The sequence below is a fragment of the Camelina sativa genome, chromosome 2, assembly GCF_030686135.1.
Source record: "Camelina sativa cultivar CO46 ecotype springtype chromosome 2, ASM3068613v1".
In the NCBI taxonomy this organism is placed as follows: domain Eukaryota; kingdom Viridiplantae; phylum Streptophyta; class Magnoliopsida; order Brassicales; family Brassicaceae; genus Camelina; species Camelina sativa.
In genome coordinates this window covers 296,830-324,609 of record NC_141881.1, presented here as the reverse complement: position 1 = coordinate 324,609, position 27,780 = coordinate 296,830, and the positions used below count along the sequence as shown (strand labels likewise).

The 27,780-nt window shown below is 35.5% G+C and overlaps 9 protein-coding genes and 1 long non-coding RNA gene across 14 annotated transcripts; 9 read left to right on the top strand and 1 right to left on the bottom strand.

Moving 5' to 3' along the window:
- The first annotated feature begins 166 nt into the window (after nucleotides 1–166).
- LOC104711696 (LOB domain-containing protein 31) lies at nucleotides 167–2,505 on the top strand. The gene is made up of 2 exons (XM_010428425.3): nucleotides 167–1,077; nucleotides 1,704–2,505. The coding sequence occupies exons 1-2, from the start codon at nucleotides 787–789 to the stop codon at nucleotides 2,055–2,057; spliced, it is 645 nt and encodes a 214-aa protein (XP_010426727.2). The 5' UTR covers nucleotides 167–786; the 3' UTR covers nucleotides 2,058–2,505.
- Nucleotides 2,506–3,386: 881 nt separating this feature from the next.
- On the top strand, nucleotides 3,387–6,353 carry LOC104711677 (AT-hook motif nuclear-localized protein 7-like). The gene is made up of 6 exons (XM_010428390.3): nucleotides 3,387–3,804; nucleotides 4,222–4,551; nucleotides 5,210–5,283; nucleotides 5,397–5,528; nucleotides 5,615–5,779; nucleotides 5,868–6,353. The coding sequence occupies exons 2-6, from the start codon at nucleotides 4,227–4,229 to the stop codon at nucleotides 6,114–6,116; spliced, it is 945 nt and encodes a 314-aa protein (XP_010426692.1). The 5' UTR covers nucleotides 3,387–3,804; nucleotides 4,222–4,226; the 3' UTR covers nucleotides 6,117–6,353.
- A 312-nt stretch (nucleotides 6,354–6,665) lies between these two features.
- On the top strand, nucleotides 6,666–8,528 carry LOC104711693 (putative pectinesterase/pectinesterase inhibitor 38). Its single transcript, XM_010428410.2, has 3 exons — nucleotides 6,666–7,164; nucleotides 7,244–7,580; nucleotides 7,694–8,528. Exons 1-3 carry the CDS (start codon nucleotides 6,685–6,687, stop codon nucleotides 8,374–8,376), a joined length of 1,500 nt encoding a protein of 499 aa, XP_010426712.2. The 5' UTR covers nucleotides 6,666–6,684; the 3' UTR covers nucleotides 8,377–8,528.
- A 2,619-nt stretch (nucleotides 8,529–11,147) lies between these two features.
- On the top strand, nucleotides 11,148–14,340 carry LOC104711657 (axial regulator YABBY 3). Of its 4 annotated transcripts, none has more exons than XM_087493490.1 (7): nucleotides 11,148–11,860; nucleotides 11,962–12,126; nucleotides 12,410–12,554; nucleotides 13,140–13,188; nucleotides 13,311–13,386; nucleotides 13,916–13,996; nucleotides 14,103–14,340. In XM_087493490.1, the coding sequence occupies exons 1-7, from the start codon at nucleotides 11,747–11,749 to the stop codon at nucleotides 14,178–14,180; spliced, it is 708 nt and encodes a 235-aa protein (XP_087349616.1). In that variant the 5' UTR covers nucleotides 11,148–11,746; the 3' UTR covers nucleotides 14,181–14,340. The 4 variants fall into 4 exon arrangements, with proteins under 4 accessions (XP_087349616.1, XP_087349622.1, XP_087349612.1 ...); XM_087493496.1 differs by having other exon boundaries at nucleotides 13,916–14,016; XM_087493486.1 differs by having other exon boundaries at nucleotides 13,137–13,188.
- A 2,618-nt stretch (nucleotides 14,341–16,958) lies between these two features.
- Nucleotides 16,959–18,772, top strand: LOC109124764 (vesicle-associated protein 1-3-like). Of its 2 annotated transcripts, none has more exons than XM_087493477.1 (8): nucleotides 16,959–17,267; nucleotides 17,375–17,445; nucleotides 17,535–17,616; nucleotides 17,712–17,827; nucleotides 17,934–18,083; nucleotides 18,166–18,207; nucleotides 18,293–18,370; nucleotides 18,456–18,772. In XM_087493477.1, the coding sequence occupies exons 1-8, from the start codon at nucleotides 17,216–17,218 to the stop codon at nucleotides 18,567–18,569; spliced, it is 705 nt and encodes a 234-aa protein (XP_087349603.1). In that variant the 5' UTR covers nucleotides 16,959–17,215; the 3' UTR covers nucleotides 18,570–18,772. The 2 variants fall into 2 exon arrangements, with proteins under 2 accessions (XP_087349603.1, XP_087349599.1); XM_087493473.1 differs by having other exon boundaries at nucleotides 18,163–18,207.
- Nucleotides 18,773–18,786: 14 nt separating this feature from the next.
- On the bottom strand, nucleotides 18,787–19,399 carry LOC109127696 (uncharacterized). Its single transcript, XM_019232997.2, has one exon. The coding sequence runs from the start codon at nucleotides 19,073–19,075 to the stop codon at nucleotides 18,896–18,898; it is 180 nt and encodes a 59-aa protein (XP_019088542.1). The 5' UTR covers nucleotides 19,076–19,399; the 3' UTR covers nucleotides 18,787–18,895.
- A 136-nt stretch (nucleotides 19,400–19,535) lies between these two features.
- Nucleotides 19,536–20,139, top strand: LOC109127695 (putative lipid-binding protein At4g00165). The gene has a single exon (XM_019232996.2). It carries the CDS (start codon nucleotides 19,536–19,538, stop codon nucleotides 19,938–19,940), a length of 405 nt encoding a protein of 134 aa, XP_019088541.1. The 3' UTR covers nucleotides 19,941–20,139.
- A 952-nt stretch (nucleotides 20,140–21,091) lies between these two features.
- On the top strand, nucleotides 21,092–21,951 carry LOC147948037 (uncharacterized). Its single transcript, XR_015573203.1, has 2 exons — nucleotides 21,092–21,240; nucleotides 21,643–21,951. It is a non-coding gene; the product is annotated as an uncharacterized LOC147948037 (long non-coding RNA).
- A 1,239-nt stretch (nucleotides 21,952–23,190) lies between these two features.
- Nucleotides 23,191–25,440, top strand: LOC104711614 (scarecrow-like protein 6). The gene has a single exon (XM_087478785.1). The coding sequence runs from the start codon at nucleotides 23,609–23,611 to the stop codon at nucleotides 25,262–25,264; it is 1,656 nt and encodes a 551-aa protein (XP_087334911.1). The 5' UTR covers nucleotides 23,191–23,608; the 3' UTR covers nucleotides 25,265–25,440.
- Nucleotides 25,441–27,193: 1,753 nt separating this feature from the next.
- LOC147948036 (zinc finger BED domain-containing protein DAYSLEEPER-like) lies at nucleotides 27,194–27,752 on the top strand. The gene is made up of 3 exons (XM_087488242.1): nucleotides 27,194–27,223; nucleotides 27,328–27,623; nucleotides 27,725–27,752. Exons 1-3 carry the CDS (start codon nucleotides 27,194–27,196, stop codon nucleotides 27,750–27,752), a joined length of 354 nt encoding a protein of 117 aa, XP_087344368.1.
- Nucleotides 27,753–27,780: the final 28 nt, after the last annotated feature.

The following is a 27,780-nucleotide window of genomic DNA, read 5'->3' as shown; positions in this document are numbered from 1 at the left end:
GAAGCAGCTAAGTGTGTTTGCTTCACGCAAAGCATTTCTGTTTTGTCCTTTGCATATTACTTAATTGAACAATCCGCTTTGCCCTTGCTTCCAAGCTTTACCCATTAATTTAGTTAGTTTCATTGGCTCATTACTATAATAAACCCACCCACCACACACCTTCGTTAACATCCGATTAGAGTACCTTAACTGAACCCACCAAGTCTTCCCTCATCATTATTCACAAGTCACATCTCATTAAGCTGGTGTGATCGTTATAGATTTTTAGACGTTAAAAGATTGTTCTTTTTCTCTCAACACGATCAATCTTTTGAGGAAATGATTGCTAACTTATTATGAAGGGGGTCTATCTCTGTAAAAATCTTATGTTATAGTATATGCTTTCATTGTTTTTAGGATTCCATAAATAGCTCGTTTCTTGTGTGTAATTAGGAACTCTTGTGTGTAATTCAAGTTATTAACTATATATATGTACAGAAGCAATGAAACACACAAAAGGAATAATATACTTATGTATATTATATGCACATGGAAGAAAAGCGGAAGAAGTTATATAGGCAAGAAAATGAAATGATTATAAATGACCCACCACCAAAAGCAAGACATGATTTTCTTGCCTGACACGATCCTCTATGCTCCACATTAACTAAAACACACATTTATCTATAAACAAACCTATCCGTCTCTCTTTTTACATCTCTTTGGATTGAATTTATATATATAATTGGTCGGCGACGACTCTGCTTCTCAATAGAGAAAGTTACGTCTTGAGTCTTGACAGAGAAGATGAGCGGGAGCACAACCGGCGGTGGAGGTCCGTGCGGCGCATGCAAGTTTCTCCGGCGGAAATGCCTGTCGGAATGCGTTTTCGCTCCATACTTTGACTCGGAGGAAGGGACGTCTCATTTCGCGGCCGTGCACAAGGTTTTCGGGGCGAGCAACGCCTCCAAGCTCCTCATGATGATTCCGGAGAGCCGAAGATTGGACGCCTCAGTCACGCTTTCTTACGAGGCATTGGCTAGGCTTCGCGACCCCGTCTACGGATGCGTTGGTCACATCTTCGCCCTTCAACACCAGGTATTCGTATATCTATATGTAACCTTACCTAATGATTTTTATTTATATTGGTGTACATGTTTGTTGATCTATATAAAGATTTACAGGGCATGCATGCGTGTATGATGCAGTTCACCATGTAAATAAACTCATTCTATAACGTATAATACTATATGATGATGAAATCATATCATATATTAGCAGCATCTTTTAGCCGCTTACAGTTCCATTTATCGCATCTCGGTTTCTTGTTTATTAGTTTTGAAAATTGCATATAAAACCCCATTTAAAGTTTTAAAAAGTGTCATAAATTAGTTTATGTGCGTCTTCCCAAGAATTCGTTTGTCGAAAACAGAGGTAAAGAAAGTCAAATACTATTTCAATCTTCTCCGTGGTTATACCTTTCCTACTTTGTCATTTTTAAATACATCGGTTGAACTATTGAACAACACAGTTTGTAAGTTTTCTTCATAAATCGTAATTAATCGTGTCAACCTGTAGTCCAAATGCATGTTTGATTTGGGGTATTTATAGCATCCATGTAGCAAACAAGAAACATACAATTATGCTATACTCATAACTAAATTAATCTTATACTAGTATAATCTTTACAATTTGAATGAAACCTGCGTCCCGTATGTGAACAGGTGATGAATCTACAGGCGGAGTTGGCTGACGTACAAACTCAACTCTCAAGCTTACAAGGCCTTGTTCCGGGGAATCCTCAAAACAATTCAGCGACGACAGAAGCAGCCTCTTCATTTAATGAGCCAATCATTGCTTCTGTCGTGGATAACAAAAGCAATACTGTGTCATCATCGTCGTCGTCACACATTAACTGTATGCAACGACAAGAACAAAAAGAAGATTCAAGAGAGTCGGTGGATCTGAGCACATTGTTAGGACTGGAAGATCCAGCAGAAGAGGATGGTGATCTCAACGCTCTTGCTCGTGAGTTCGTCTCTAAGTATTTGACCGGAGGCCAATCTTCTCCGATCTAAACCATATGTACTAATTAGGGATCTCTTAAATATTTTGTACTAACCACCAATATGAAAAGGGCGTTAGTAGGAAGGAGTCTACTGGATATGGATATGCAGTGCAACTCACATCTCACGCAAGACGTCGACATGACACCCATGTCCCCGCTCTCTCTAATCTAATTTTTTTTGAATGAGAAAAAATAATTTGGTCCGAGTAAAGAAAAATTGTAATACATAGTGCAACGTAGGAAAGCAAGCTAGGCCCAAAAGTATAAGGCCCAAGTCAGTACCCCAATTGGCTTCCTAATTGTTTGCTTGCATAGTTGCATCCGCCCCATTTGTCCTCTTTTTTTTTTGTTTTCAAGTCCTAAAGTAGTACGTATGTATATACTAAACGTTAATCACTTGTGTTGTTGCCTTGTTGATACAGTATTGGAAGGAACGAAGGAAAGGATAATTAAAATAATACAGGAGTAGTATAAATAATGGTGAAGGTTGGTCTCGAGACCTCGAAAAGTTAATTTTGAAATTAAGTAGAGTGTTGTTGACACGTAATGATGATCCAAAAGCTTGCTCATGTGCCGTGATCCTAGCGAGATACGCTTAAAATTAAAATTTCTCTTATTTTAAATTTAAAGACACCAATGTATTGTTTACACACTAATTCAAGTAAAAAAAACAATATATAGGACTTTTAGACCATATAGATTTTATTTTTAGGCAGGTATTTGATTTTGAAATTGTTTGGTGATAAAATTTCGTACCAAACACGTGATTCCAATCAAATTAATAATAATGAAATATATATGATATGTAAAACAAAAAAAAATGTAAAAAAAGAAAGAAAAAGAGAGAGAGAGTCAGAGGGGGAGGAGTCAAAAAGGAGGTCAAAGGAAAGAACGGCTTCCTTCATTGTTATGATGTGTCACCTACCAATTGCATGCCTGGCCTGCCCAAACTTATTTACTGTTATTATTATTATTATTAATAATCTGAATGCAAAGTAAAATGTATCATCAGCCCAGCCGCAAATTTGTTTGAATTTCAAATTGTAGGAAGTGAGAAGAATTCATAAATTCTAGTTACAGAGATTATTTTAATTATGAATAGTAATTGTTATTTTATAAAAAGAAGAAGAAGAAGAAGAAGGAGGTAATTTTAATTAATAATGTCAAGGAGAAAGGAGTCTAGTAAAAAAAACATTTACGACAAGGAAATGAGAGAAGAAGGGGTGACACCTAAATCCGGACGTGAAAGTATTTATTAACCAATATTTACTGTCGTCTTCTGTCTATAATAATAATAAACTTAGTATAAAGATAAATTATATTTTTACTTTCTATTTTCATTTTTAAGAATTTTCTTTCTCTCATCTTCTTCCTTCTCTTTTCTTTTTTTATTGATATTTTCTTTTGTCTCTCCCTCTCTATTTCATCATTAATCTTTTTTTAGTTTTTGGTTCTACTTTGTTTGGTTCTACATTAGTAATATAAATAAGTAAATCTCTGTTTGTCTCTTTGGATCATAAAAGATTTGTTTTTTTTTTTCTTTCCTTCCGATTTTCCCGGAAATTTCTTCGTTGAGAGACGTTAATCTCCGGTGTGAAAGCTTTTTTCTTCGTAGAGACGTCACGTCATCATCATCTCTGACCAGGAGAGAGGCGAGTCAAGTTCTTCTTCTTCTCAACGGCTGTGTCAAGTTTGAGTGTGAAGAAGAGAGCAACTTGGAGGGAGACTTGTTGAGACCCAAACCAAAACAGCTTCAGGTCTTTTTCCTTCTTAACTATATATAACTAACACTTTGGTCTCTGAGATCTCTCTTTACTTGAATCTGTTGATTTTTGCCTTTACTACTACTCTTCAAGCTCTGACTGTTGTAGTCTAGTCTGGTTTTGTTCCTCTCGAAAAATCCCAGCTTTTCTTGTGAATATTGTTGCGGAATCGATTGAAAGATGCCATCTTTATATATATATATATTCGTAAACTTGCTTCTACTTGCTCTGTTGCTCATACTCTCTCTAGGGGCTACCTTTACAAAATTATAAGCTGAACTATGTTACCACATTTGTTAAGATTTGTTTGACAAGAGAAAGTTTGATATTCCAAATCAAGTTTCTATTTCTTTTTGTTGAAACCCCCCAATCAGGGTTTGACTATTCTTTGTTTGCTTGTGATTATTGCAGTCAGAATGGAAACAAGCGACAGAATTAGCTCTGGTGGTGGTGTGACTGTTATTGGAGCTGAAGCTCCATCTCCGTATCACATGGCTCCTAGACCATCTGAGACCCCTATTAACCACTTCCTCGGCTCTTCTCTCTCTCCCTTGGACCCTCCTTTGCCTTCCTCAGGGAAGAAGAGGAGGGGCAGGCCTCGTAAATATGAGCCTAATGGCACTCCTTCTTCTTCATCAACAACTCCTCTTGTCAAGAAACGAGCCCAAAGACCCAAGCTCAATGGTTCTTTTGATTTCAGCATCCATAAGCCCACCTCTCGTTTCCCTTCTTCTTCTTCTGGTAACCTCTTCCATCTCTTTCTCTCTCTACTAAACTAAGACCGTTCCTGATATTCTTATATTATAAACATTACTTGGTTTCTTCGTAACACTTGGCTCTTTTGCATTTGAGCTACTTCAATGTTCCTTCATATACCAAGTTTTCTTTGCTCATTTTCTTGACACATTTTATTTACCAAAAGGCTTTCATGCTCTTTAAATTTGGAATCTGTAGTTCATAATTTCCTATGTTCACAGCTTTCATTATTATGTGTAAATGTGTGGTATTGTATAACAGACACATCTTTAGATTTGTTGTCTATATACTTTACACAACTGCTAAAACGTTAGCAAGAACTTGCAATTTGTTTTGTTTATAGTAACATAGCTAAGCACATAATTGCCTATGTTCACAGCTTTCATTATTATGTGTGTAAATGTGTGGTATTGTATAACAGACACATTTAGATTTGTAGTCTATATACTTTACACAACTGCTAAAACGTTAACAAGAACTTGCAATTTGTTTTGTTTATAGTAACATAGCTAAGCACCATTGAGATGAGAATAACCCCGTTATATGGTGGCTGAAACTATGTGTACGAGCTTTACCTTTGTTGAGCCAGTGTACTATTTTCCTAAGTGCCTTTAAAGTGTAGCTTTGAACCATCGTTTTGCAGGTCAAAAGCTTGGACTTGGGAGTGGTGTTGGATCAAATTTCACACCACATATAATCACAGTGAACACTGGTGAGGTATGTGTATCAAGTAAAAATTAATATAGTCAGTTACATTTCACTTTAAAAGGAGATTTGTGTGTTTGTTTCCTACTTAGCAACAACTTTATTTGTTTTTGGTTTTATTGAAGGATATTACCATGAGGATCATCTCCTTTTCACAACAAGGCCGACGAGCTATTTGTATCTTATCAGCAAATGGCGTGGTATCAAACGTTACTCTTCGCCAGCCCGATTCCTGTGGTGGTACTCTCACCTACGAGGTTTTATCTCTCTCACTCTATTTTAAAGTTACGAAAGAAGGTGAACCAGAGTATCTAATTATAATAGGGTGTTTGGTTCCTGGCAGGGTCGGTTTGAGATACTGTCGCTGTCTGGTTCTTTCATGGAAACAGAGAACCAAGGAGGATCAAGAGGTCGGTCTGGTGGCATGAGCGTCTCTTTGGCGGGTCCTGATGGTCGTGTTGTTGGTGGTGGTGTGGCCGGTTTGCTCATTGCTGCCACTCCGATTCAGGTGACCCACCAATCCAGCAACATTTACGTCAATTCTTGAAATCGTCTCTGGTCTTCTCATAAGTTTTCTTGTTGTTTTATAAAAACAGGTTGTTGTTGGCAGTTTCATAACGAGTGATCAACAAGATCATCAGAAACCGAGGAAGCAAAGGGATGAACATAGGCATACCCCTGCCACGGTCGTGTCATTGCCTACTCCTCCTCCTCCTCCGGCTTCTGTTTTCTCATCATCAACCCCAGACAGAGAGCAGCCTCCATCTACATTTGGTATGTCCAGCTGGACCAACGGACTGAGAAACTCAGCCACTGACATCAACATATCTTTACCAGCTGACTGAGTCTCACGCAAAGATGAAAGATTAGGTATCAGATTAACTCTCTGCTGTTTCTGTACAATGGTTGTTAGGAGGATTGATGAATGAAGCTGAATGTTAGTTACTCTGTAAGCTTTTCTTTTAGAACAACCTGAGAGCTTCTTCTACTTTTAGGGCAACTTTCTCTGATGACTTGTAGTGGTGACTAAGTGAGGTTTACTCTTTTTTTTTTAATGGCGGATTATTCATGTGTTTCCCATCTTTAGTTGATGATTCCTATATTGTGATGTTTTACACTTTTTTATTTATTTATTACAGGTTAAGTTAAGTTATGAATGAATGAATGTGCTTTAATCAAAATTTATTAGTACACCTGAATACTTATAGCGACGTTAAACATCCTTGATAGAACAAAAACTACAAGACATTTTAATTAACAAAGGTTAGAACTGCCACATGCGTTAATTCAAATTTAAAAAGTTAAAACCAAACCAAATTGTAACTTATAAAGAGTACATCACAGACAGGGAAAAAAACTATAAAAACCATCATACATATTATAATGTTACCCAACCGAAAATTAATCAAAACGATGGGAGGTGTAGTAATTGTAAAATGTTTCATTATAATTCTGACAATAACTTACTTTTCCACATTGGCTGTTGGAATCGAGATGTGCGATGAAACCCCGCACCCGGGTGAATGCAATACTCTGCTGATTGAACACAAACCCATAAGAAGCACGACACAGTTCCTACAAGCGGCCGTAGAACGAACACTAGATGGGGCAGTGAGAGCCAAGGACGACACGTACTCACTAGGGCCACAGTTTGGTTCGAAGCAAGCGTGGGAGGACTGTATGGATCTGTACGAGCAGACTATCTATAGACTCAACCAGAGCCTGTTGTGTCCCAAGAACGCGTACTCTTCTAGGTGGGACGTGCAAGCATGGCTCAGCACTGCACTCACCAACCTAGACACATGTCAGGAAGAGATGTCAGAACTCGGTGTCTCGTCTCATTCTTTGGATAGCATCACCATTGATGTTATTAACGCCTTGGCCATCAACAAGGTAAAACGATCTCCAAAACCATCTTAATATCAAGAATTCACTCGTTGTTAATTAACTCTATTTGGTAAAAAAAAAACAGAGGCTGGAAACAAAGTGGAAGGAGTTTGGGACATCAAAAGTAGAAATGAAAACGGCGCCGTCTATTACGATAGGTGAGAAAGTGGACGTAGTGGTTGCTCAAGATGGGTCCGGAGACTACAAGACCATCCAAGAGGCTGTGAATGGTGCAGGAAAGAGGCCCAAAGGAAGCCCAAGGTATGTCATACATGTCAAGCAAGGAGTTTACGAGGAATATGTAACGGTAGGAATCAAGTCTAATAACATGATGATCATCGGCGACGGTATCGGCAAAACCATCATCACTGGCGACAAAAGCAAAGGCCGAGGATTTTCCACTTTCAAATCCGCCACTTTTGGTTAGACAATTGCTACATAACAATTACACTTTATTTATATATATGTAATATGTATATAGCCCACAACACACACACCACGTTACTTAATACTTAGTTGTGTATAAACTGACCAGTGGCTGAGGGGGACGGTTTCGTGGGGAGAGACATGACGATAAGAAACACGGCAGGGCCGGAGGAACATCAGGCGGTGGCTATGAGATCGGATTCAGACATGTCAGTGTTTTACAGATGTAGCATCGAAGGCTATCAAGATACGCTTTACGTCCACTCGGGGCGTCAGTTTTTCAGAGAGTGCGACGTATACGGCACCGTCGATTTCATTTTCGGCAACGCTGCCGCCTTTTTCCAAAACTGTCGGATATATGCACGTAACCCACCGAGTGGAGTGAACACCATAACCGCACAGAGCCGAGTCAACCCGAATCAGACAACGGGAATCGTAATCCATAACTCCGTGGTGAGAGGAGCTCCGGGGGAACAGCTGGAGGGCGTGAAAACGTATCTGGGCCGTCCGTGGAGACCGTATGCCCGGACGGTGGTGATGGGAACGTATCTTGATCAGTTGATCGAACCCAAAGGATGGATGGATTGGGGTAATGTAACGGCTCGTAGCACCTTGTATTACGGGGAGTATCAAAACTCCGGTCCGGGTTCCGGTACAGAGAACCGGGTTGATTGGCCCGGCTTTCATGTTATATCCGATCTCGAGGAAGCTCGACAGTTTACGTTACCCAAATTCATCGACGCTGCTTTATGGCTGCCGCCTACAAAAGTGCCTTTCACCATCAATCTCTAATTAATATACACACAGTTTATGTAATGTCCATCGACCATCAAAGTAGATCCGATCATGTTGTCCTTTTACACAATAGCCTGATGTTTCTTCTTTTTCCCCTAAAACTTGCCTTGCCAGAGTGGCTTAGTAATTAGAACAACGCAAAATCATAATTGCGCTTTTGGTAGGCAGTATAATATATATATGGTTGGATTTAAAGAGATTATTATTATTACAAAGGTCTTGAAAAAATATTACGTAAGATCAAAACTTTTAGAGATATTATTAAGAATGGGCATCAAAAATTTTGAGAATCAATTTTTCTCTCGGTCGCAACAAGAATTTATACAGAAGCTACTCATATGTTAGCATGCAAGAAATTAAGAGTCATCATCCTAATGAAAGAATATATATGGGACTGAACAAGTTAAAGAAAGAAAAGAAACAAGTTAGAAATATGTTGTGATTTCACTACACATATATAAAGTAGTTGTGGTTGGTTTGTTAGAGGTCTTGAAAAGATATGATGCCTAGTGAAGTATAAAACCGTGGCACTGCGAATAAAATGGCTAGAAACGGGAATGTTAATGAGAAAAATAGAGAGAAAGACAGACACATACACGTGCATATATACTTAGATGTTGATTGTTTTCCAAAGTGTTTGTGTGTGTGAGAAATGACAGCTCTCTCTCACTCTCTCACCCATTCATTCAGGCGGTGCAAAAGTACAATAAATTATTTTGTAACAGTTTTCAAATATCTATTTAAATTCAGTCCTAATAAAAATATAGAAAAAAAAAAAAAACCAAACCAAACACAAGAGGGAGAGTATCTTCAAAGTAAAGGAAAAAAAGAAAGAGAGATCTCTGTCGGTCCGTCGTTGCTGACAAACAATACATGCCTAGCCTAGCTCTGTACAATATAGAGATGTGTGTGTAAGGTAGATTGAGATATGAATGGTCAAATCGGAAACAAAAACAGTGTATGTTCTTAAATAAGCTTCTTCTTTCTTTAACTTTTTGTTGCTTTAACTTCCGTTACATGATTTCGCCATTATTATTTTTATAATTAGTCAACTTCGACGCCTTGTGTCTTCCTCGATTTTAATGTTCTGTCTTTCTGTCTTTGCTTGCATTGTTTATTTCATTTGATATCATACCATATATATATCGAACCTAAACACAGATATTTTCAATGGTAAACTATGATTATCTCATACAACTATTTTCTTACGACTCTATTCACTACCATAGCATGCATATAGGTGTGTGATAGGTGCAAATTAATGCACTATACATATATATATATATATATATATATATTTGTTTTAATACTACTATCCATTCTCTTTTTTCTTAATGTTTTGACAATTTCACACAAATTGAAAAAAAGTAAAAAAATTTGTTTATAAATTAATTTATAATTACTTTTTGGTAGAAAAAGAAAATATATATTTTAAATAACATATTATGTGAAGAAAAACATAAAGTGAAAAAAATATTTTAAGGTTTTAATCTACAACATCAATCTTTTAAGAACAAAAAAAAATCTAAAATATCAATTTATTAAGAACAAATGGAGTATTTATATTATACTATTTGACTCTTACAAATATCATATTCTATGTACATCGGGACAGTCATAATAATTAGTCCAGAAAAAAAAAGATGAAAATAATTTCTGTATATACTATAAATTTGATTTTCACTATGACCTAATAATTACCACGGGAATTGGAAAATTACCACCAAAATGGTGGTCCTGTATTATGGAATTTAGTGAAACAACACACTTGCGGGTAAATTGAAATAATGATGACAAAATGATATACATAGGAATATAGAGAATGTATATACTACTACAATAATAGAAATAAAAAAAGGCATGGAATTGACGAGGATCGAGGGAAAGAGTGGTGTGGCAGAAATGTTATTAAGTGTGAAAACAACTGATGAATGAGCCTTTGCTTAATCACTTCCATGCACAAGTCCCTTTCCTCTCCCTCTCTCTCTCCCACTTCATCGAACTTAGCGTCATTCATATTTCCTTTATAGAATAATCAAAAATATTTCACTTGGAATTCAATTCAAAACCGTAACCAGTTAAGATTTCACTTCGTTTATTTATTTTACATTATCTTCTTCTTTTACGGAGTAGACTTGTGTAATGACCTCAATACGCAGAAGACTTGGATTCACTGCGAGTGTATGTGCATGTAAAAACAAAAACATATTTATGACTACTTTTAATTAACTCTATGGGTGTAAAATGCCAAGGATTTCGCTGAGACACCACAACACCCAATCAAGTTTCAAGTACTCCTGCTTTTAAGTCTATGAAAACAACACCAGCCTTAATTATCTAATTTTTTCCCTCTTTATCTGAGGTTTAAATTGTACAGTAGTTGCTATATATACATATATATATATATATATATATTGTGATTTGTGTTACCGGTGGGTGCGACCATGTAACAGATGCTTAACCAAACAAGAAATCTTCAACTCCGGACTTAATGTTAACATGTTTAGTTTATTTTCATTTTCGATGTTCAGCATTATATTGTTCAAAAAAACCCCTAACCCTATTGCTATGGTTAAATCTTACATACATGTATGTGTCACGACACTAATTGCCAAATTGAAGCTTTGTTTGTTTCCGTTTATATGAGGTTTAAATAGTTGATTAGAAAAAGAAAAAAAAAGTTAAGATGTTTGTCGTATGTAATATGTTTGCTGCTGCACAAATCTTGACATCTTATATAAAACTTTGAAATCTTTTTATTTATTCTGCACCGACCAGCTACATAAATACAATACTATACATAGCTTATTATTTCAATTACTCTGGTGTCAATATTTGTATGAGATTTTGATCTCATTTTCTTTTTAATTACAAATTAATTAGTTTTTTTTTTTAAATCTGATTCAATATAAAATATAAGAAAAGGATGGATTGGAATAAGAAAATCCCGGTTCAAAAGGGTAGTAAATTAAATGAGAATGCAGGTATGCAGCAGCTTATCTCTACAATGGCCTCTTCTTCATCACATGTCGCCCAATTTGTTTAGGTACAGTGTCCCTTCATATTTACATAAATAGAAATTTCTCTCTCTCTTTCTTTCTCTCTCTCTAAACCACATCTTTCTTCTATTTTCTCCACCGTTCTTTCTCTTTCTCTCTTTCTCTCTCGACTTCAACTTCTGGAGAAGTACTACACATTTATAAGGTACTGCTCATCACCCAACACTAACACAATTGTCAAAAAGTGCGGTGGAAAGAGGATCTACTTCTATCTGAATATCGATCAGTCATATCTTTTCAATCAAATCAAACCCTTCTCTTACTCCTTTTTGTTTCACAAAAAAAAAAAAAAAAAAAAAAAAGAGTCGATGTCGAGCATGTCCATGTCGTCCTCCTCAGCTCCAGCTTATCCACCGGACCACATCTCATCTACGGACCAGCTCTGTTACGTCCATTGCAGCTTCTGCGACACTGTCCTTGCTGTAAATTTGGATTCTTATCTCATCCCAATATATCCTTATATCCAAATTTATAGCTCTAGCTAGGGTTTCACATAAATTAATTCATGTGTGATTGTCGGCAGGTGAGTGTTCCTCCGAGTAGTTTGTTCAAGACGGTGACGGTGAGATGCGGACACTGTTCAAATCTTTTGTCGGTCACTGTGAACATGAGAACTCTTCTTCTTCCCTCCGTTTCCAACATTGGCCATTCCTTTATACCTCCTCCTCCTCCTCCTCCCAATCTTTTGGTACATCAATTTTATATACATGGGGGAAAAATACTAAAATAGGGTTTTAATTCTTTCAAGAGAAATAGGGTAATAATTAGGGCTTTCCGAGAAACGAATTATTGTGGAAATCCAAAAACGTTTAATTTGGTTAGCATCACATGCTAGATCTTATACTTGGTTCTTGCTGCATAGAGACAATCCGCAATGGCAATGGCTAGGGTTTAATTATTCGAGAAACAGCAAATTAATCAAAGAAGTTTTGTTTTTGCCAATTAGTCTGCTGATGATTTCATTTTGTTAGGAGGAGATGCGAAGCGGAGGGCAGAATATAAACATGAACATGATGATGAGCCATCACGGTGCAGCTCACCACCCAAATGAGTCCTTGGCTATGGCGGCTCGCAACGGACTGCAGGAGATGCCTCGGCCGCCACCAGCCAATAGACGTAACATTCTATCTTCTATTCTTTATTTCAGTATCTCCACATATACAAGAACAAACCCTAATTTATTCACAAAAACCCTATCCATTCATTTATCATTTCGTTTCACATATATACCCCAAACAATCTCGTTTCTTTTTGTTTTGGATTTTCGAAACTTCGATTTTCATTTTTATTTCCCGAGTATTTGACTTCTCTCGCATTTTTTTTTTTTTTTTTTTGCCTTTGTTTTTGAAAGAAGCAATTGTCTCCACAAAAGAAAATTTAATAAGGCATCTGTTTATCCCCCGGAAATCTAGCTATACCTATAGACGCCAATTGATATATTTTTGGGGGTAGATCGTAAGAAAGATAATGATGAAGTGATGATGATAACGAGAAGTGAGAGGGAGAGGGAGAGAGAGAAAGAGCTAGGAGAGATAGAGAGAGATGTTATCTTTATTATATGATTATTTTTGTGAGTTTTTTTTTGTTTTTTTAAAGATTTTTTGGGAGTCATATATATATATATATATCAATAATGTTATAATACAAATGAAGGTTTTTGAAAATTGAATATGTTCTGTTTGTTTGTTTGTGGAAAAGCAGCCCCAGAGAAGCGACAAAGAGTACCATCTGCTTACAACCGATTCATCAAGTAATTTTTTTTATTCCTTTGCTTAATATGGGATCATTTCCCTAATTAACCATTTACTCGTATTTACAAAAAGAAAAAAGATGATGTGACAGAGAGAGATTTATCAAATATAAATTCGACAGGGAGGAGATCCAACGTATAAAGGCAGGCAACCCTGATATCAGCCACAGAGAAGCCTTCAGTGCTGCTGCCAAAAACGTACATTACTCTTTATATATTATCCCCTTTCTCTCTTTTACACTTTTTTTTTCTTTCCCCTATATTTATAATACATATATGCATAACCATACTTACTCGTTACGACTTGGATAATATATATAAACTGAGGTCTGCACCTAGATATGAGCTTTGGAGCTACGTACATTGATTCTCACGTTGCTTTTTTAAAAAGAAGAACATAATAATAGTAACAATCCAACGTATTATAAAAATAATGATCAGCCTACTGTATATGTCCAACATATATTAGCTAGAATAGTGTCAGAATCTACACTAGGGTTTCAATAAAGTCCTCAAGCAGACATTTAAGTCGGGTTTAGTTTGTCATATATACGTATATTTTTGACCAGTATTTTATGTTTTGTTGATAAGATTTATACTTATATGATCTATATTATAAAATATATACAGTTCAAAATAATAAAACCAATTTGAGCAGTTTTATTTCTTTTTCAAAAAAAAAAATTTGAGCAGTTTATACTTATAATGCATGTGTGTGGTGAAACAGTGGGCTCATTTCCCTCACATACACTTTGGTCTCATGGCGGATCATCCACCCACGAAGAAGGCAAACGTGCGCCAACAACAGGTTACTACTTTTGAGTAAATGTATATAATCAGGTGATCGATATGGATTAATAAAAATGATAGAATTAGTTGTCTGTATTATAATATTTATATAAAAATGAATTTAGGAAGGAGAGGATGGGATGATGGGATCAAGAGAAGGGTTCTACGGGTCAGCTGCGAATGTTGGGGTGACCAATAACTAGCTAGCCTAGGACTTTCCGATCCGATCCAAGGGCAATTCCAAATCTTAAATTATATTTATAATTAAGCTTCAATGTGGTTAATTTTCACTAGCTCAAAACATAACTTTATTATGATGATGATATTGATATTTGATCGATTCAGGAGACTTTTTTTTCGTTTTTTCTCGGAGCTAAATTATTCGCATTGGAATGAAAAAGGCACCCTTTTTCAATTTTCAAATGCATGCATGTCCGTGTAACACGGGCAGGTACTGAGTATGTAGAGAGTAGTTAGGCTTCACCATACATTTGTTATATGATTGTTCTTTGTTTCTTATCCAGTTCATAATTGATTAACTAGTGTACTATTATTGGGAAGAACTATATATATCAAATTATCAAAAAATACCCAAACTGAAAAAAAAAAAAATCTATATAATAATAATAATCTGAAAAAATGCAACCAACAGTTATGTTTTTTCAATCGTACATTTTGGAAAATGCGACCAACAATTGTGTTTTTTCAATCATACCTTTATATATAATAATAACAATCTGAAAAAATGCGACCAACAGTTGTGTTTTTTCAATCGTACTTTTTGAATATTTTCTGAAAAGTCGTGATGGATCATTAAAACAGTTATTTATGAAAATGTACAACTGTTCACTGTAAAGTTTTGTTGATTGGAACATTCGTATCTTTTGAAATATATATATGTATATATATATATATTTGTCTATTTGAACTGTTTTCATTTTTTTGGCTATGAAACAAAATCAACTAAAATTTCAATCTCAACTGTTTTTACATTCTAAATTATTTTCTAACATTCATTCTTTTAAAAATCAAGAAATTCCTCTATATATAATAGCAATCCGAATAAATGCCACTAAAAGTTGTGTAATTTCAATCTTACCTTTTGGATAATTTTCTAAAAAAATCTGTGGAAAATTTAAATTGTATGTTTTACAAAAAGTTGTGATGGTTCATTGTAACAGTTTATTTTGTAAAGTTGCAATTGTTCATTGTAGAGTTGTGCCTATTCGAATATTCGTATCTTTTGAAATCTATATATATTTTGTCTGTTTGAACTGTTTTCATTTATTTGTCATGACACAAAATAATATAAAATTTCAATCTTAATGGTTTTTACAGCTCTCTAAATTATTCTCTAGCACTCATTCTTTTAAAAGTAAAGAAATTCCTCCAATTTTTGATTTAACAAAAGATTTTTGGAATGATGAATCTAACTTATAACTTTTAGTTAATTTTATACATAAAAATTTAATGAAAATACCTAGAGTTTTTTTCGAAGAGTTAGATGGATTATATAGTGAGCTTTTGGATTTGACGTTTGAATATGGTAATAAAGATGTCTTCTATTTAAAAGCAGTTTATATGAGTTTGTAGGTATAATCAAGTGCAATACAACAGTTGCAACTTTTCGTAATACTTTTTCGTAAAAAACTTGTTTTTATTTGTTTTTTAAAATTCAAACGGTTGTATCTGTTCATCGTAGAGTTGTGTCTTTTCACTATATTTTATTTATATTTTTTCTTCACAACTTTTCGTTCTAATAGGTGTATCTATTTAAATAGTCATGCCTTTTGAATTTTCTTTATATTTGTCTCTTCATCATTAATTAACAAGTTCGTTGAAACAAATTTTCCATTTTATGTTAAATCTAAATAATTGAATATTAATATCTAATATTCAACGTTATTCTATAATCTAACTAAAATTTTAAAAATGACTATATCAATAAAGAAATTTAATACAACTTAATATAGAATTTACAGTTACGTCTATTTATCGTAACTTTTCGATAAAAAAAATATTTTAATATTTAAAAATAATAATAACAAACTGAATAAATGCGAACAACAGTTGCGAATTTTTGTAGTACTTTTTGTAAAAAATGGTTTTATTATTATTTTTTTAAAACTCAAACAGTTGTATTTCTTCATTGTAGAGTTGTGTCTTTCACTATATTTTATTCATATTTTTTCATCACTACTTATCGTTCTAATAGGTGTGTCTATTTAAATAGTCATATCTTTTGAACTTTTTATATATTTGTCTCTTCATTAATAACTAACAAATCATCGTTCGTTGAAACAAATTTTTCTCTTTTTGTTGAATCTTGAATATTAATATATAATATTCAATGTTATTCTATAATCTAACTAAAATTTTATAAATGATTATAGTAATATAGAAATTTAATAAAACTTAATATAAAATTTATAGTTGCATCTATTTATTGTAATTTTTTGTTAAAAACTATTTTAATATTTAAATTTATTTTATTTTGTGTTAAGAGTTGTGTATTTTAATTTAAATTTTTTCGTTGATACAGTCTCACTTATTATTAAATATATATTTAATTATAATTATATAATAGAAAAATTCATTTACTCATTACAACCATTAGTTCAATATTCTAAATTAGGATCATTTTGTCATAATAATTTTTGTAATCTTACTCTTTACCCTAATTCTTCATAAAAATATCTTATATTTATAATATTTTAAATAATATGTTTTGCAAAATTGCGTCTATTCTACATTATATTTTTTGTTATAAGTTTTCATTTTGATGGTTGTGTTTTTAATAACAGTTTATCTTTAATTTTTATGTATTCAAACTATTCTATTACATTCAAATAATTTATAACGTATAATTTTAAATTTTAATAATAATAATAGAAAAGAGAAAATAAAAATGTAAACGGCGACGGGCCACAATAAAGTGACAAAGACTGCATATTGGGCTTTATGAAACCCAAAAGAAGTTTATCTCTGTTGGGCCTAATTCAGTCATAAACATGACGAGCGAGCGAGCGATGTTCAACACGACAGGAAAAGAAAGAAGAAGCTATTTTTACCATTTTTGGAGCTCCGTCGCATATTTCATTTCTTTGATCGAAACAAAATCAAAACATTGTATTAAAGAGGTATTCAGATTTTGTAAATTGAACAAACCCTAAAAAAAAAAAAAAAAAAACCAAAAAGAAAGGCGAAAAGGGGAGGGGGGGGGGAGAGAGAGATCATCATGACAACCGGAGATCTCATCAATATCCATCCTACAGAGCTCAAATTCCCTTGTAAGTTTCCGGTTTTTTGAATTTCCGATTTCCGTTGAAAAATATATATTTATTAATTGTATTGTATGGTTTGGTTTGGAATTGGGGTTGTGGTTTTGGGGGTGAAGTTGAGTTGAAGAAGCAGAGTTCGTGTTCGATGCAGTTGACCAACAAGACTACTCAATGTGTCGCTTTTAAGGTCCTTTTTCTTTCTTTCTTTCTTACACTCAGAGATAGATCTTGCTTTGCTTTGCTTTGGTTTTATTCATGTTTTGTTTGAGAGAACAGGTAAAAACAACGAGTCCTCGCAAGTACTGTGTCCGTCCGAACACTGGTGTTGTCTTACCTGGTGATTCCTGCAATGTTACAGGTTTTACTTTTTTTTTTTTTTTGCATTTTTGAATGAGAATGGTGCTCTTGTCTTGTTCTCTACTTTGTCATTTTTTTATAATTAAAATGTTTCAGTGACGATGCAAGCCCAGAAAGAGGCACCTCTTGATATGCAATGCAAAGACAAGTTCCTTGTTCAGACTGTTGTTGTCTCTGATGGTACTTCTTCCAAAGATGTCCTCGCCGAAATGGTCTCTCTCTCTCTCTCTCTCTCTTTGCTCTCATTACTGCTCTTTGCTTTGCTTTGTTTTGCACTCTCCGTTTTCTTAAAATGGTTCTTGTTCTTCCTTGGTGCAGTTCACCAAGGAGGCCGGTAGAGTGATTGAGGATTTCAAATTGCGGGTTGTTTACATCCCTGCTAATCCTCCTTCCCCTGTCCCCGAAGGTTCTGAAGAAGGCAACTCTCCTAGGCCTTCCCTCAACGACTTCCCCTCTCATAATGATGACGTTTGTTTCCATTCCTTTCATCTCTATCTCATAATCCTCCTCCTTTTAGTTATATTTCTAATGCGTGTCTATTTGCCAGCAGGTGTCTAGAACGTTTGAAGAAACTAATGAGAAATCTTCAGAGGTTACTTCTCTCAATCTTTTTCTTCTTTCTCCATTATAAAGTAAATGCTGACCATTGTATTTTTTTTTTTTTTTTTTTGCGTCAGGCATGGTCCATGATTTCCAAATTGACCGAGGAGAAGACTAATGCTATCCAACAAAGTCAGCAGCTTCGACGGGAACTGGTTTAGCCCATATCTCTCTGTCTATTTTGTTTTTCTAAAATTTGCTGAATCTTGTTCGTAAAAGGGAATTTGTGTATTTCATCAGGAAATGCTGAGGAGAGAATCAAGCAAGAAGCAGTCGGGCGGTCATTCCTTGCTGTTTATGCTGCTCGTGGGTCTCCTTGGTTGCTTCTTTGGCTACATCTTGAACCGGACTTAAACCCCCTTATATATGGAATGGGGTTAGCTTCATCATCTTTTTTTTAATCATCATATCTTTGCAAAGTCTTAATTAATTAAAGGAGTATTTTTTTTTACCAGATTTTTTCTTTAAACATTGAGGTGTTTTTTATTTATACTATATTTTTTAAGCTGTAAAATGAATAGCTGCTGTAGCTCGATTTATAGTATTTCTTTGAGTAAGATCTGAAGAGTCGTTTGTTATGATTGGAATCAGATCAGATTCATTAAGAATACAAAGAATTGTTGAAGTAAAAAAGAAAAACAAAATTCATCATAGTAGAAAAATAGAAGGCTGTTGTTTCTTTAGTCTTGAAAGTCTTCCATGGACTTGGTCTTTGTCTTACGGTATCTCTCTTCCATTTGCTTGGCCATGGAATAGGCTGCTTGAGCCACCTTTTCTATGTTTGGAACGTTGTAGCTCTGCGCTACATAAATCCCGCAGATGGTTCCGCACACGAAGAAGTAGCTTCTTATCAGCCCCATTTTTTTTTATTTTACCCACCTAATCAGATTTATCCTAGGAAGCCGCCACTGGGGTTTCTCTAATATATATATACTAGAGCTTCGTCTTTTGCTTCTTCTCCAAGGGGGTTTACAGGTTAATTTATTCCTCTCTAACTTTTTCTCCAAGGCTCAACTCCTTAAATCTCGCCATGGACCTATCAGATATTATATTTTCAAAGATATGACACTGTCGTTTTCCTACTGCAACAGCTGTATTTTCTAGTGAGCCGAATAGATTTTCTGAAGATTTCTATTAAGAGAAGAAGACAACATACCTTAGAGACTAGAGATAACACAAACAATTGTGGCCACAAAGACAATTGATAAGATGCACCAACGATGAAAAGAAAGAAAGCAATTTGTAAAGGGCCTCTCTTCTTTTTTCTTCTTCATTGGTATCCCATAGCCATTAGATTCAAAGGTTAAAAAAAAAAACTAAATGGGTATCTCGAAAGCCTCGCGATCGCTTCTTATCTTGCTGCTCCTCAATATAACATTCTTCTTCGGTCACATTACACCAGGAGCCACCGTCAAGCCATGCCCTCCCACTCCCACTCCCACTCCCACTCCCACAAAAGAATCCCCCATGAAATGTCCAAAGGACACGCTCAAATTTGGAGTGTGTGGGAGCTGGTTTGGTCTGGTTAGTGAGGTCATCGGCACACCACCGAGCAAGGAGTGTTGCTCACTCATCAAAGGTTTGGTCGACTTAGAAGCTGCGGTTTGTCTCTGCACTGCCCTTAAAACCAGCCTTCTCGGAGTTGCTCGGGTCAAAACTCCCATTGCTCTCACTCTACTTCTCAACTCTTGCGGCAAGAATGTTCCTCAGGGGTTCGTCTGCTAATTGATCTTGAACCAATTCTTCTTATTATTATGTCAAGCAAGACTCAAGTCTCGAGAGATAGTTTTTGTATTGTTGTATTTCATATATTTTTTTTTTTTTGTCAATCTGTTGTATTTCATATTTAATAAACGCCACAAAATAAATGATGTTTTGGAATTTGAATAATAATAATAACAGTCCTAAACCTTCGTCATCGTCATCGCTCTGCTTTCGTGCGTGAAATGGCTCTTATTGATAAACCAAATCGATGTCGAGCTCTGCTATTTCAGCTAATGGCGACAGTCTCTAGGTTGTTGACTTGTCCATCTTATTCTTATCAAATTTATTTTGGGCTTCCCATGATGGACAAATGTGGTAATTTGAACTGCACGATGAAGACTCTTAACTATTTGGGCCGGGTTCAAATCGAGATCCGAGACCAACAAAATTCCAGAATTTATCATTGAATCGTTTACACATTTTTTTTTTTTAACTCGTTTTTTTTCTTTTTTTTTTAAATCGTTATTCAAAAATCTAATTGAGGTTAAGTTACTAAAATATTTGTGCAAACAATAATGATAAAAATTTTAAAATTGAGTTTGTTCTTTTTCGTTCATAATTATTGAAAAATATCAAAATCATTATAAGAGACTGGAATGTATTTTTTATAGGGTAAATATATGATTTTATAGGGTAAAACACTACAAAAATCCTATACTTTGAATACTTATATCAAATACATGTACAATTTTATATTTTTAAAATTAATAAAACAATAATAAAATAACAAATAAATACAATATAAATTTTAAATTTTTAAAACTAAAAATATTGTCCCGCGGGTTAAATCTTAGTTTTAAATGATTTGTGTAAAAGTTACAAATCCTATATTATTCAATTATGGATTTTGAAAAGTCTTATGAAATTTACTGTTATTGAACTGATGATTTAAAAATCTACTTTAAAATCTACTTTAAAATTTACTTTAAAATCCACTATTATTCAAAACAGTTTGTAGATTTGGATTTTAATAAATTTTAGGGATTCTAGAGGATTTGAGAAGATTTGTTTAGTTAAAAATGCAGAAATCCAAATCTCATGGTTTTAGGTGGGATTTAAAATAATTTTACTATAAATCATATCAACTTCTCTAAAATATATCAAAATTTCATATTTCCTAAATCACATCAAATCTTCCAAAATCATTGTTTCAATACACCTTCCTTAGATTAGCTACATTTATAAACATAATTAAATGACTAAAGAAATAAGGAATAATATATTTTAGGAGGAGAAATGTCCTTACCAACTTGATATTGTGGTAATTACTAATTATTTCCGGCCGATCTTGGTTGATTTATTTAATCATAATTATTGTTACTTTGTGTCTAATGAGATAGAAGAAAATCTTCTCTCTTTTCTTTTTCCTATCAACAGTCCCATGTGATCTCCTTGTAATAATTGATCTATTTTTGTCTAATCTAATCATTATCCTAAAATCTAATACTAAATTAACGACTCAATCAGTTTTATAGTTACATGCATACAAACTCTAACACGTCATCATCTATATAGATAAATGTTTAACAGGATTTTTTATATTTAGCTGACTTTTTTTTGTCTCTTCCTCTAATGATGGCAAATCATGATTTTATTCATATATAATAAAACCCATAAGAGAATAAATAAGCTGAAATATTTTTCATTTTCTAAAATGATCAAGGGTTGTAGATGATATTTGTCATGCATAACTATCCAATTGAGTGAGGTTGGGTGTTTGCTTAAAGGGTGCCTTCAGACAAGAGCAAAGAACATGTGTTCACCACTTACTTCACCCCCACGAAGCTAACACATTAATATAACGTATATTCTAACATATCCAATATGATGATATATATCATGAAACTTGAAAATGTGGTGGTGTATACTATGTATGTGATCATGTTTACATGAATATTGGCTTATCGATATAGCTAGTTAAGATTCAGTTTTAAATTAAAACTAATATATACTCCTAAGATTCAGTTTTTTTTTTTGTTTTTGTTTTGCATACTTCGGATATCGAAGATATAGAAGTTAGTTAGAATCTGATAGAATAATTTGCACGCACAAGAAAATAAATGCATTTTCAAATGCATATAATGAAATTTAAGCTTAAGCATTTTGTCGGTATATTCATTACAAAATTAATCACCTCTTTATAAAAAAAAAATTCTTTGGTTGTTTGTCACTTGTTTCTGATTGCTTTATTTAGGTTTTTTCCATTGGTAGATATATATGGTGATTGGTGACTTGCTACATCCATCCACTGTCTGCTCAATAAAGGACTATCCCTCGTTGTTTCGATCAATCTCTCGTGCATTTAACTTGTCACAGAAGAAACATCATTCACAGATCTTCAATCACCTTTTTCTTAAAAAGGATGAACCAAATAAAGTATATATAAATATATAATTCCTTCTTTATAATTATAATTAACATCCACCACTTAATTGGTTTAGATACTTGGGGTAGCTAGTAAAGGATAGTTATTTTTCGTTAAAAACAACAAAATACAGGCAAACAGATACTTTCTTATGTAGTTCCAGGACTTGCTTTAGATTATATGTCAAAATTAATGTCCGTAGGAAACTAGTGCAAGGCAAGAACGGTGTTGTGTGGTTAGCTTAGACAATGAACTGGCTGATTTGATTGGTTCATTAGATATGATCGTCCAAACCCTAAAACACCCAATTGATGACAAAGATCACACCCAAAAGAAAAAAAGGAAATAACGACAGCACCTTTGAGATAAAACAAGACTAAAATAAAACAAAACAATTGCCCAAATACAGTACTTTGTAAACCACAAAGTTTAATTCATGAAAACAAAATTATAAGAAAACAAAAACAACCCCAATGTATGACATGCAAACTTACGGTACAACATCAAAATATGGAATTTTTTTGTATTTTTATGCCTAGTAATTGTATGTATTTTGAATTATCTGTGGCGACAGTAGCCAAAATAAAATATAAAATAAAAAAAATTATGATCGATCATAGATAGCCAGCCACACGTAGCTTTGTCTATGAACAGTATTTTAGCCGCTCAATTATATTATTTTCGAATTTTCCCTTGGCTTGGATAACCAGTTTGGTTCAGATAATGTTCCGAGTGAGACGACTCAAATGTCCTTTTATGCACATGATTGTAACCCGACGATCAAAATTAAACTCATCAAAACAATGTTTATAGGGCCAACTTAAAAAAAATGTTAAATTTAGCGAACAACAATAGTCAAAATAAAATAAAAATAGTCGAACTCCTCTCTGTTCCAGATGAATGTTATCATATAACATTGTATATTCAACTTATCTATCTAGCTACCACAACAATTTGTCACTGAAAGGGGATTGCAAGACACGCGCGAAATGTGAGAGTAGGGTTGGAACAGAAGACATGTTAGATTAGAAAGCAAAGATTAATAACACATCCATCATTTGTGTAAGAGAAGCTCATAAATTGTTAAATAGTTTGCCAAAGGCAAAATAAGAAACGGAAAAGAAAGAGAGAGAGAGAGAGAGAGAGAGAAGCAGCTAGCGCACTTTGCCACTTTAATATCTTGCACGCATCCAAAATATACCACACCACAACGAAGAAGAAAGAAGAAGACGAAGAAGAAGAAGGCATTGAGAGTAAGTCTGCAATGCTCTTACCCTTTGAAGAGTTTCAAGGGAAGGGGATTTCTTATTTCTCTTCTTTCTCTTCTTCTTCCTCCTCCTTCTTCCAACCACCGTCGCCGCTTTTGAGCCGCCGCAAAACCATAGTTGGAGGAGAGGAAGTTCCCACAGCGGAGCCTAACTCTGTTCTTGACGCCCTGATTAGCCCTACCTCCTCCTCCACGGTGTCTTCCTCTCACGGCGGTAACAGCGCCGTCGGAGGCGGCGGCGTCGCCACCACCGATGAGCATTGCGGACAGGTTGTGTTGGGTGATTGGGAGCAAGTGCCTCATGACCAGGAACAGAGCATTCTCAGACTCATCATGGGAGATTCCACAGATCCCTCCCTTGAACTCAACAGCATTCTCCAGACATCTCCCACCTTTCACGACTCCGATTACGCATCACCTGGATTCGGAGTCGTCGACACCACCGGATTCGCTTTAGACCACCACTCTGTTCCCAGCCTTCTCATCAACCAAAGCCAGACTCACTACACACAGAATCCGTCGGCCATCTACTACGGGCATCCACCGGCGAAGCGGCTCAACCCTGGCCCCATGGGGATAACGGAGCAGCTGGTCAAGGCAGCAGAGGTGATAGAGAGCGGCGGCGGCGACACGTGCCTAGCTCAGGGGATATTGGCGCGGCTCAATCAACAGCTCTCTTCCCCAGTCGGGAAGCCATTGGAAAGAGCAGCTTTTTACTTCAAAGAAGCTCTAAACAATCTCCTCCACAACGTCTCCCAAACCCTAAACCCTTACTCCCTCATCTTCAAGATCGCCGCTTACAAATCTTTCTCCGAGATCTCTCCCGTTCTCCAGTTCGCAAACTTCACCTCCAACCAAGCCCTCCTCGAGTCCTTTCACGGCTTCCATCGCCTCCACATCGTCGACTTCGACATCGGCTACGGTGGCCAATGGGCCTCCCTCATGCAGGAGCTCGTTCTCCGCGACAACGCCGCTCCCCTCTCCCTCAAGATCACCGTCTTCGCTTCTCCGGCGAACCACGACCAGCTCGAACTTGGTTTCACTCAGGACAATCTCAAGCACTTCGCCTCTGAGATCAACATCTCACTTGACATCCAAGTTCTCAGCTTAGACCTCCTCGGCTCTATCTCGTGGCCTAACGAGTCGGAGGAGAAAGAAGCCGTCGCCGTTAATATCTCCCCCGCGTCCTTCTCGCAACTGCCTTTGGTCCTCCGTTTCGTGAAGCATTTATCTCCGACGATCATCGTCTGCTCCGACAGAGGATGCGAGAGGACGGATCTGCCCTTCCCGCAGCAGCTCGCGCAGTCGCTGCACTCACACGCCGCCCTCCTCGAATCCCTCGACGCCGTCAACGCAAACCTCGACGCAATGCAGAAGATCGAGAGGTTTCTGATACAGCCGGAGATAGAGAAGCTGGTGATGGATCGTAGCCGTCCGATAGAAAGGCCGATGATGACGTGGCAAGCTATGTTTTTGCAGATGGGGTTCTCGCCGGTGACGCACAGTAACTTCACGGAGTCTCAGGCGGAGTGTTTGGTTCAACGGACGCCGGTGAGAGGCTTTCACGTCGAGAAGAAACATAACTCTCTTCTCCTTTGTTGGCAAAGGACAGAACTCGTCGGAGTTTCAGCCTGGAGGTGTCGCTCCTCCTGACTCCGCCGCAGATTCAATTATCAAAACATTTTTATTTTTTTCTTTTATTTTTAAATCATCCAATTGATTATACCTAAATGACATATTTTTAGTTTTTCCATTTTATTTTGATCAGTGCGATGAGTATTTTAATTTAAGATTCACAAAAATATATATCATAAAATTTTGTGAGTTAATTAGTTGTGTTGATTGATTATTCAACCCTTATTATACTAGTACTAATTGATTATTCATTGTGGTGCTTGTTGTTTAGCTCAAATTTTTATGTTTCTAGTTTAATTAAAAAAATTTATGAATGGGTGATGATTTTGATGCGAGGCAGAAAGCTACTGCTCATTATTATTTGTGATTTATATGATTATATAATGCTTAGAGTTTGTTGTGGTTTGTGTCTTTGCGAGGGTCTATTTTAGTATTATTTTTTTTAAAATTCATTCTTATAAACAACACACATAAATGTCTCCATGATGTCACATGGGTCTTGTGTTATTTTATTTTCGTCCACTATGCTATACTACATTTTTACAATTTTGTGTGCGCCGTTCCTAACTTTTTTTTCCTCCCACGAAACAAAGGTTTGCTTTTTCTCTTGTAAATGGTCCATACGCATTACTTACATAATGCGGCTATTCGCTTTACACATTAATTGCATTTTCTCTACAGAAATATTTCGGAAAAAAAAAACAAACGAGATACATACTTTTTTGGATTATTATTAGAAACAAATAATCAATCTCCTAAACAATAAAAAAAAAAAAAAAATCCGTTTTAGAAAAATCTCAAGAGTTGCTTAAATTGAGAAAGACGAAAACTATTGTAGTGTTTGGTAGTGAAACGCGACAACGAGCCGTAAGTTATTGTCTCTTGTGTAATAAACGTTGGTTGGAGTCAGAAGACACAGTTGATTGAACAGTTAGTTTGACAGATAAGCCGTGTCCTGAAGCAGAAGAACGGTCGTGATCGGTCATTCTACACGTGTACGGCAGAAACGTATGTGTCGTTTCCCTGTGAGAGATGATCAACGAGATCGACGGTCAGTTTTTTGTCAACTAAAGTGTAGAGATCCTCTTAACATTTATGCCAACGTGGAAGAACACCACCAACAAGGCCATGGTTACGCGCGTTCAGCTCCACTAAGACGCGCCGCCGACGCACGTAGGCATCATCACGTTTCGTAGACTGATCAAAATGCTAAGCGATAACCATTGTCCATTGATGATGAGATTGGGGCAGTCAGTACAAACGTTGACTGGTCCAGACGACGTGTAGCAAATATTTACACTTCAAAATTTATGATTTATGATTTCTGATTTATGACAACAAAATAAAACTCAAGACTAAAAAATTAATATTTTGTGTATAATTTTTTAGATGGCACATACATAGCATATATATTTCCAAAAAATTACTCTGATTGTCAAGTTAAATTTTATTCTAATCATGTGAATCCGCCTATATGGCTAAAAGCCTAAAACAATTATTTTGTAATGATTTGACCAATTAATATTAAAAAATTATAATTTGTGTATAATTTTTTAGATGGCACAAGTAGAGATGTCAATTGGTCTCTAAAACCATGGGCTGTCCAGTCCAAATTAATTTGAACTGGTTTTGGTCATTACCAAATTTAAAACGGTCAAATGGGCCTAAAACCAATTTAGCCCATTGATATATGGTCCAAACTAATTCGGACGTGGGCTGTCCAATAACCCTAAAAAATTAGGGTTTTTTCAATTTGGGGGAAACTTTTTTTTTTTCATTTCGCAGCTTCTCTCTTTCTCGTCTTTCTCTCTCACTTTCTCAGCCTCTCAGGCGATTTCGATTTGTTCATCTCGATTCCATCTCTGGCTTTTCAACTCCTCCATCTCACTTTCTCCTCTGCGGCTCTGCTTCTCGTGATCTCCTCATCTCCTCAATACTTCACAAGTTATGGAGGATCGCCTACCATCTGGATATGGTGTAAGTGTAGTTATATCGATTTATAAGTGTAGTTCTTTTTCATATTAATATATTATGTTATCAGTTATCTCTATTCTTATTCTGTTCTTTGTCATATTATGTAGGACTTTTATGCATTTGTTTCTCAAAAAGCTGGAACAGGAAAATCGGCTCTAGATATGTACTTGGATGAACCAGCTTTGGATATGGTTGCGTTTCAGAGTTTGGATGTCTTAAAGTATTGGAAAGATAATGCAGCACGTTTTAAAGAGTTGTCTCGCATGGCAAGTGATGTACTTTGTATTCCTATAACAACAGTTTCTTCCGAGTCATCATTTAGTGTGGGAAGTCGAGTTCTAAACAAGTACAGGAACCGTCTACTTCCATCCAATGTGCAAGCACTTATCTGTGCAAGAAACTGGTTAAGAGGTTTTGAGGAAATTAGTAAGTATACTAGCTCTTATAACTTGATTTTGTTTTGTTATCTATGAATGAAGTGATGGTTATGTTTTCATTTGATAGGTGGAACCGAGTCTTTTGTGGAAGATAAAGAAGAAGAAAAAGAAGAAGAAGGAGAA

Coding starts and splice junctions, on each gene's coding strand:
- LOC104711696 (XM_010428425.3), top strand. CDS start 787: ATGAGCGGGAGCACAACCGGCGGTGGAGGTCCGTGCGGCGCATGCAAG. Junction 1,078..1,703: donor TCTTCGCCCTTCAACACCAG/GTATTCGTATAT, acceptor GTATGTGAACAG/GTGATGAATCTACAGGCGGA.
- LOC104711677 (XM_010428390.3), top strand. CDS start 4,227: ATGGAAACAAGCGACAGAATTAGCTCTGGTGGTGGTGTGACTGTTATT. Junction 5,284..5,396: donor TCACAGTGAACACTGGTGAG/GTATGTGTATCA, acceptor GTTTTATTGAAG/GATATTACCATGAGGATCAT. Junction 5,529..5,614: donor GTGGTACTCTCACCTACGAG/GTTTTATCTCTC, acceptor GGTTCCTGGCAG/GGTCGGTTTGAGATACTGTC.
- LOC104711693 (XM_010428410.2), top strand. CDS start 6,685: ATGGGAGGTGTAGTAATTGTAAAATGTTTCATTATAATTCTGACAATA. Junction 7,165..7,243: donor ACGCCTTGGCCATCAACAAG/GTAAAACGATCT, acceptor AAAAAAAAACAG/AGGCTGGAAACAAAGTGGAA. Junction 7,581..7,693: donor TTTCAAATCCGCCACTTTTG/GTTAGACAATTG, acceptor TAAACTGACCAG/TGGCTGAGGGGGACGGTTTC.
- LOC104711657 (XM_087493486.1), top strand. CDS start 11,747: ATGTCGAGCATGTCCATGTCGTCCTCCTCAGCTCCAGCTTATCCACCG. Junction 12,127..12,409: donor CTCCTCCTCCCAATCTTTTG/GTACATCAATTT, acceptor TCATTTTGTTAG/GAGGAGATGCGAAGCGGAGG. Junction 12,555..13,136: donor GCCGCCACCAGCCAATAGAC/GTAACATTCTAT, acceptor TTTGTGGAAAAG/CAGCCCCAGAGAAGCGACAA.
- LOC109124764 (XM_087493473.1), top strand. CDS start 17,216: ATGACAACCGGAGATCTCATCAATATCCATCCTACAGAGCTCAAATTC. Junction 17,617..17,711: donor TGATTCCTGCAATGTTACAG/GTTTTACTTTTT, acceptor AAAATGTTTCAG/TGACGATGCAAGCCCAGAAA. Junction 18,084..18,162: donor TCCCCTCTCATAATGATGAC/GTTTGTTTCCAT, acceptor TCTATTTGCCAG/CAGGTGTCTAGAACGTTTGA.
- LOC109127696 (XM_019232997.2), bottom strand. CDS start 19,075: ATGGGGCTGATAAGAAGCTACTTCTTCGTGTGCGGAACCATCTGCGGG.
- LOC109127695 (XM_019232996.2), top strand. CDS start 19,536: ATGGGTATCTCGAAAGCCTCGCGATCGCTTCTTATCTTGCTGCTCCTC.
- LOC104711614 (XM_087478785.1), top strand. CDS start 23,609: ATGCTCTTACCCTTTGAAGAGTTTCAAGGGAAGGGGATTTCTTATTTC.
- LOC147948036 (XM_087488242.1), top strand. CDS start 27,194: ATGGAGGATCGCCTACCATCTGGATATGGT. Junction 27,224..27,327: donor GCCTACCATCTGGATATGGT/GTAAGTGTAGTT, acceptor CATATTATGTAG/GACTTTTATGCATTTGTTTC. Junction 27,624..27,724: donor CTTATCTGTGCAAGAAACTG/GTTAAGAGGTTT, acceptor TTCATTTGATAG/GTGGAACCGAGTCTTTTGTG.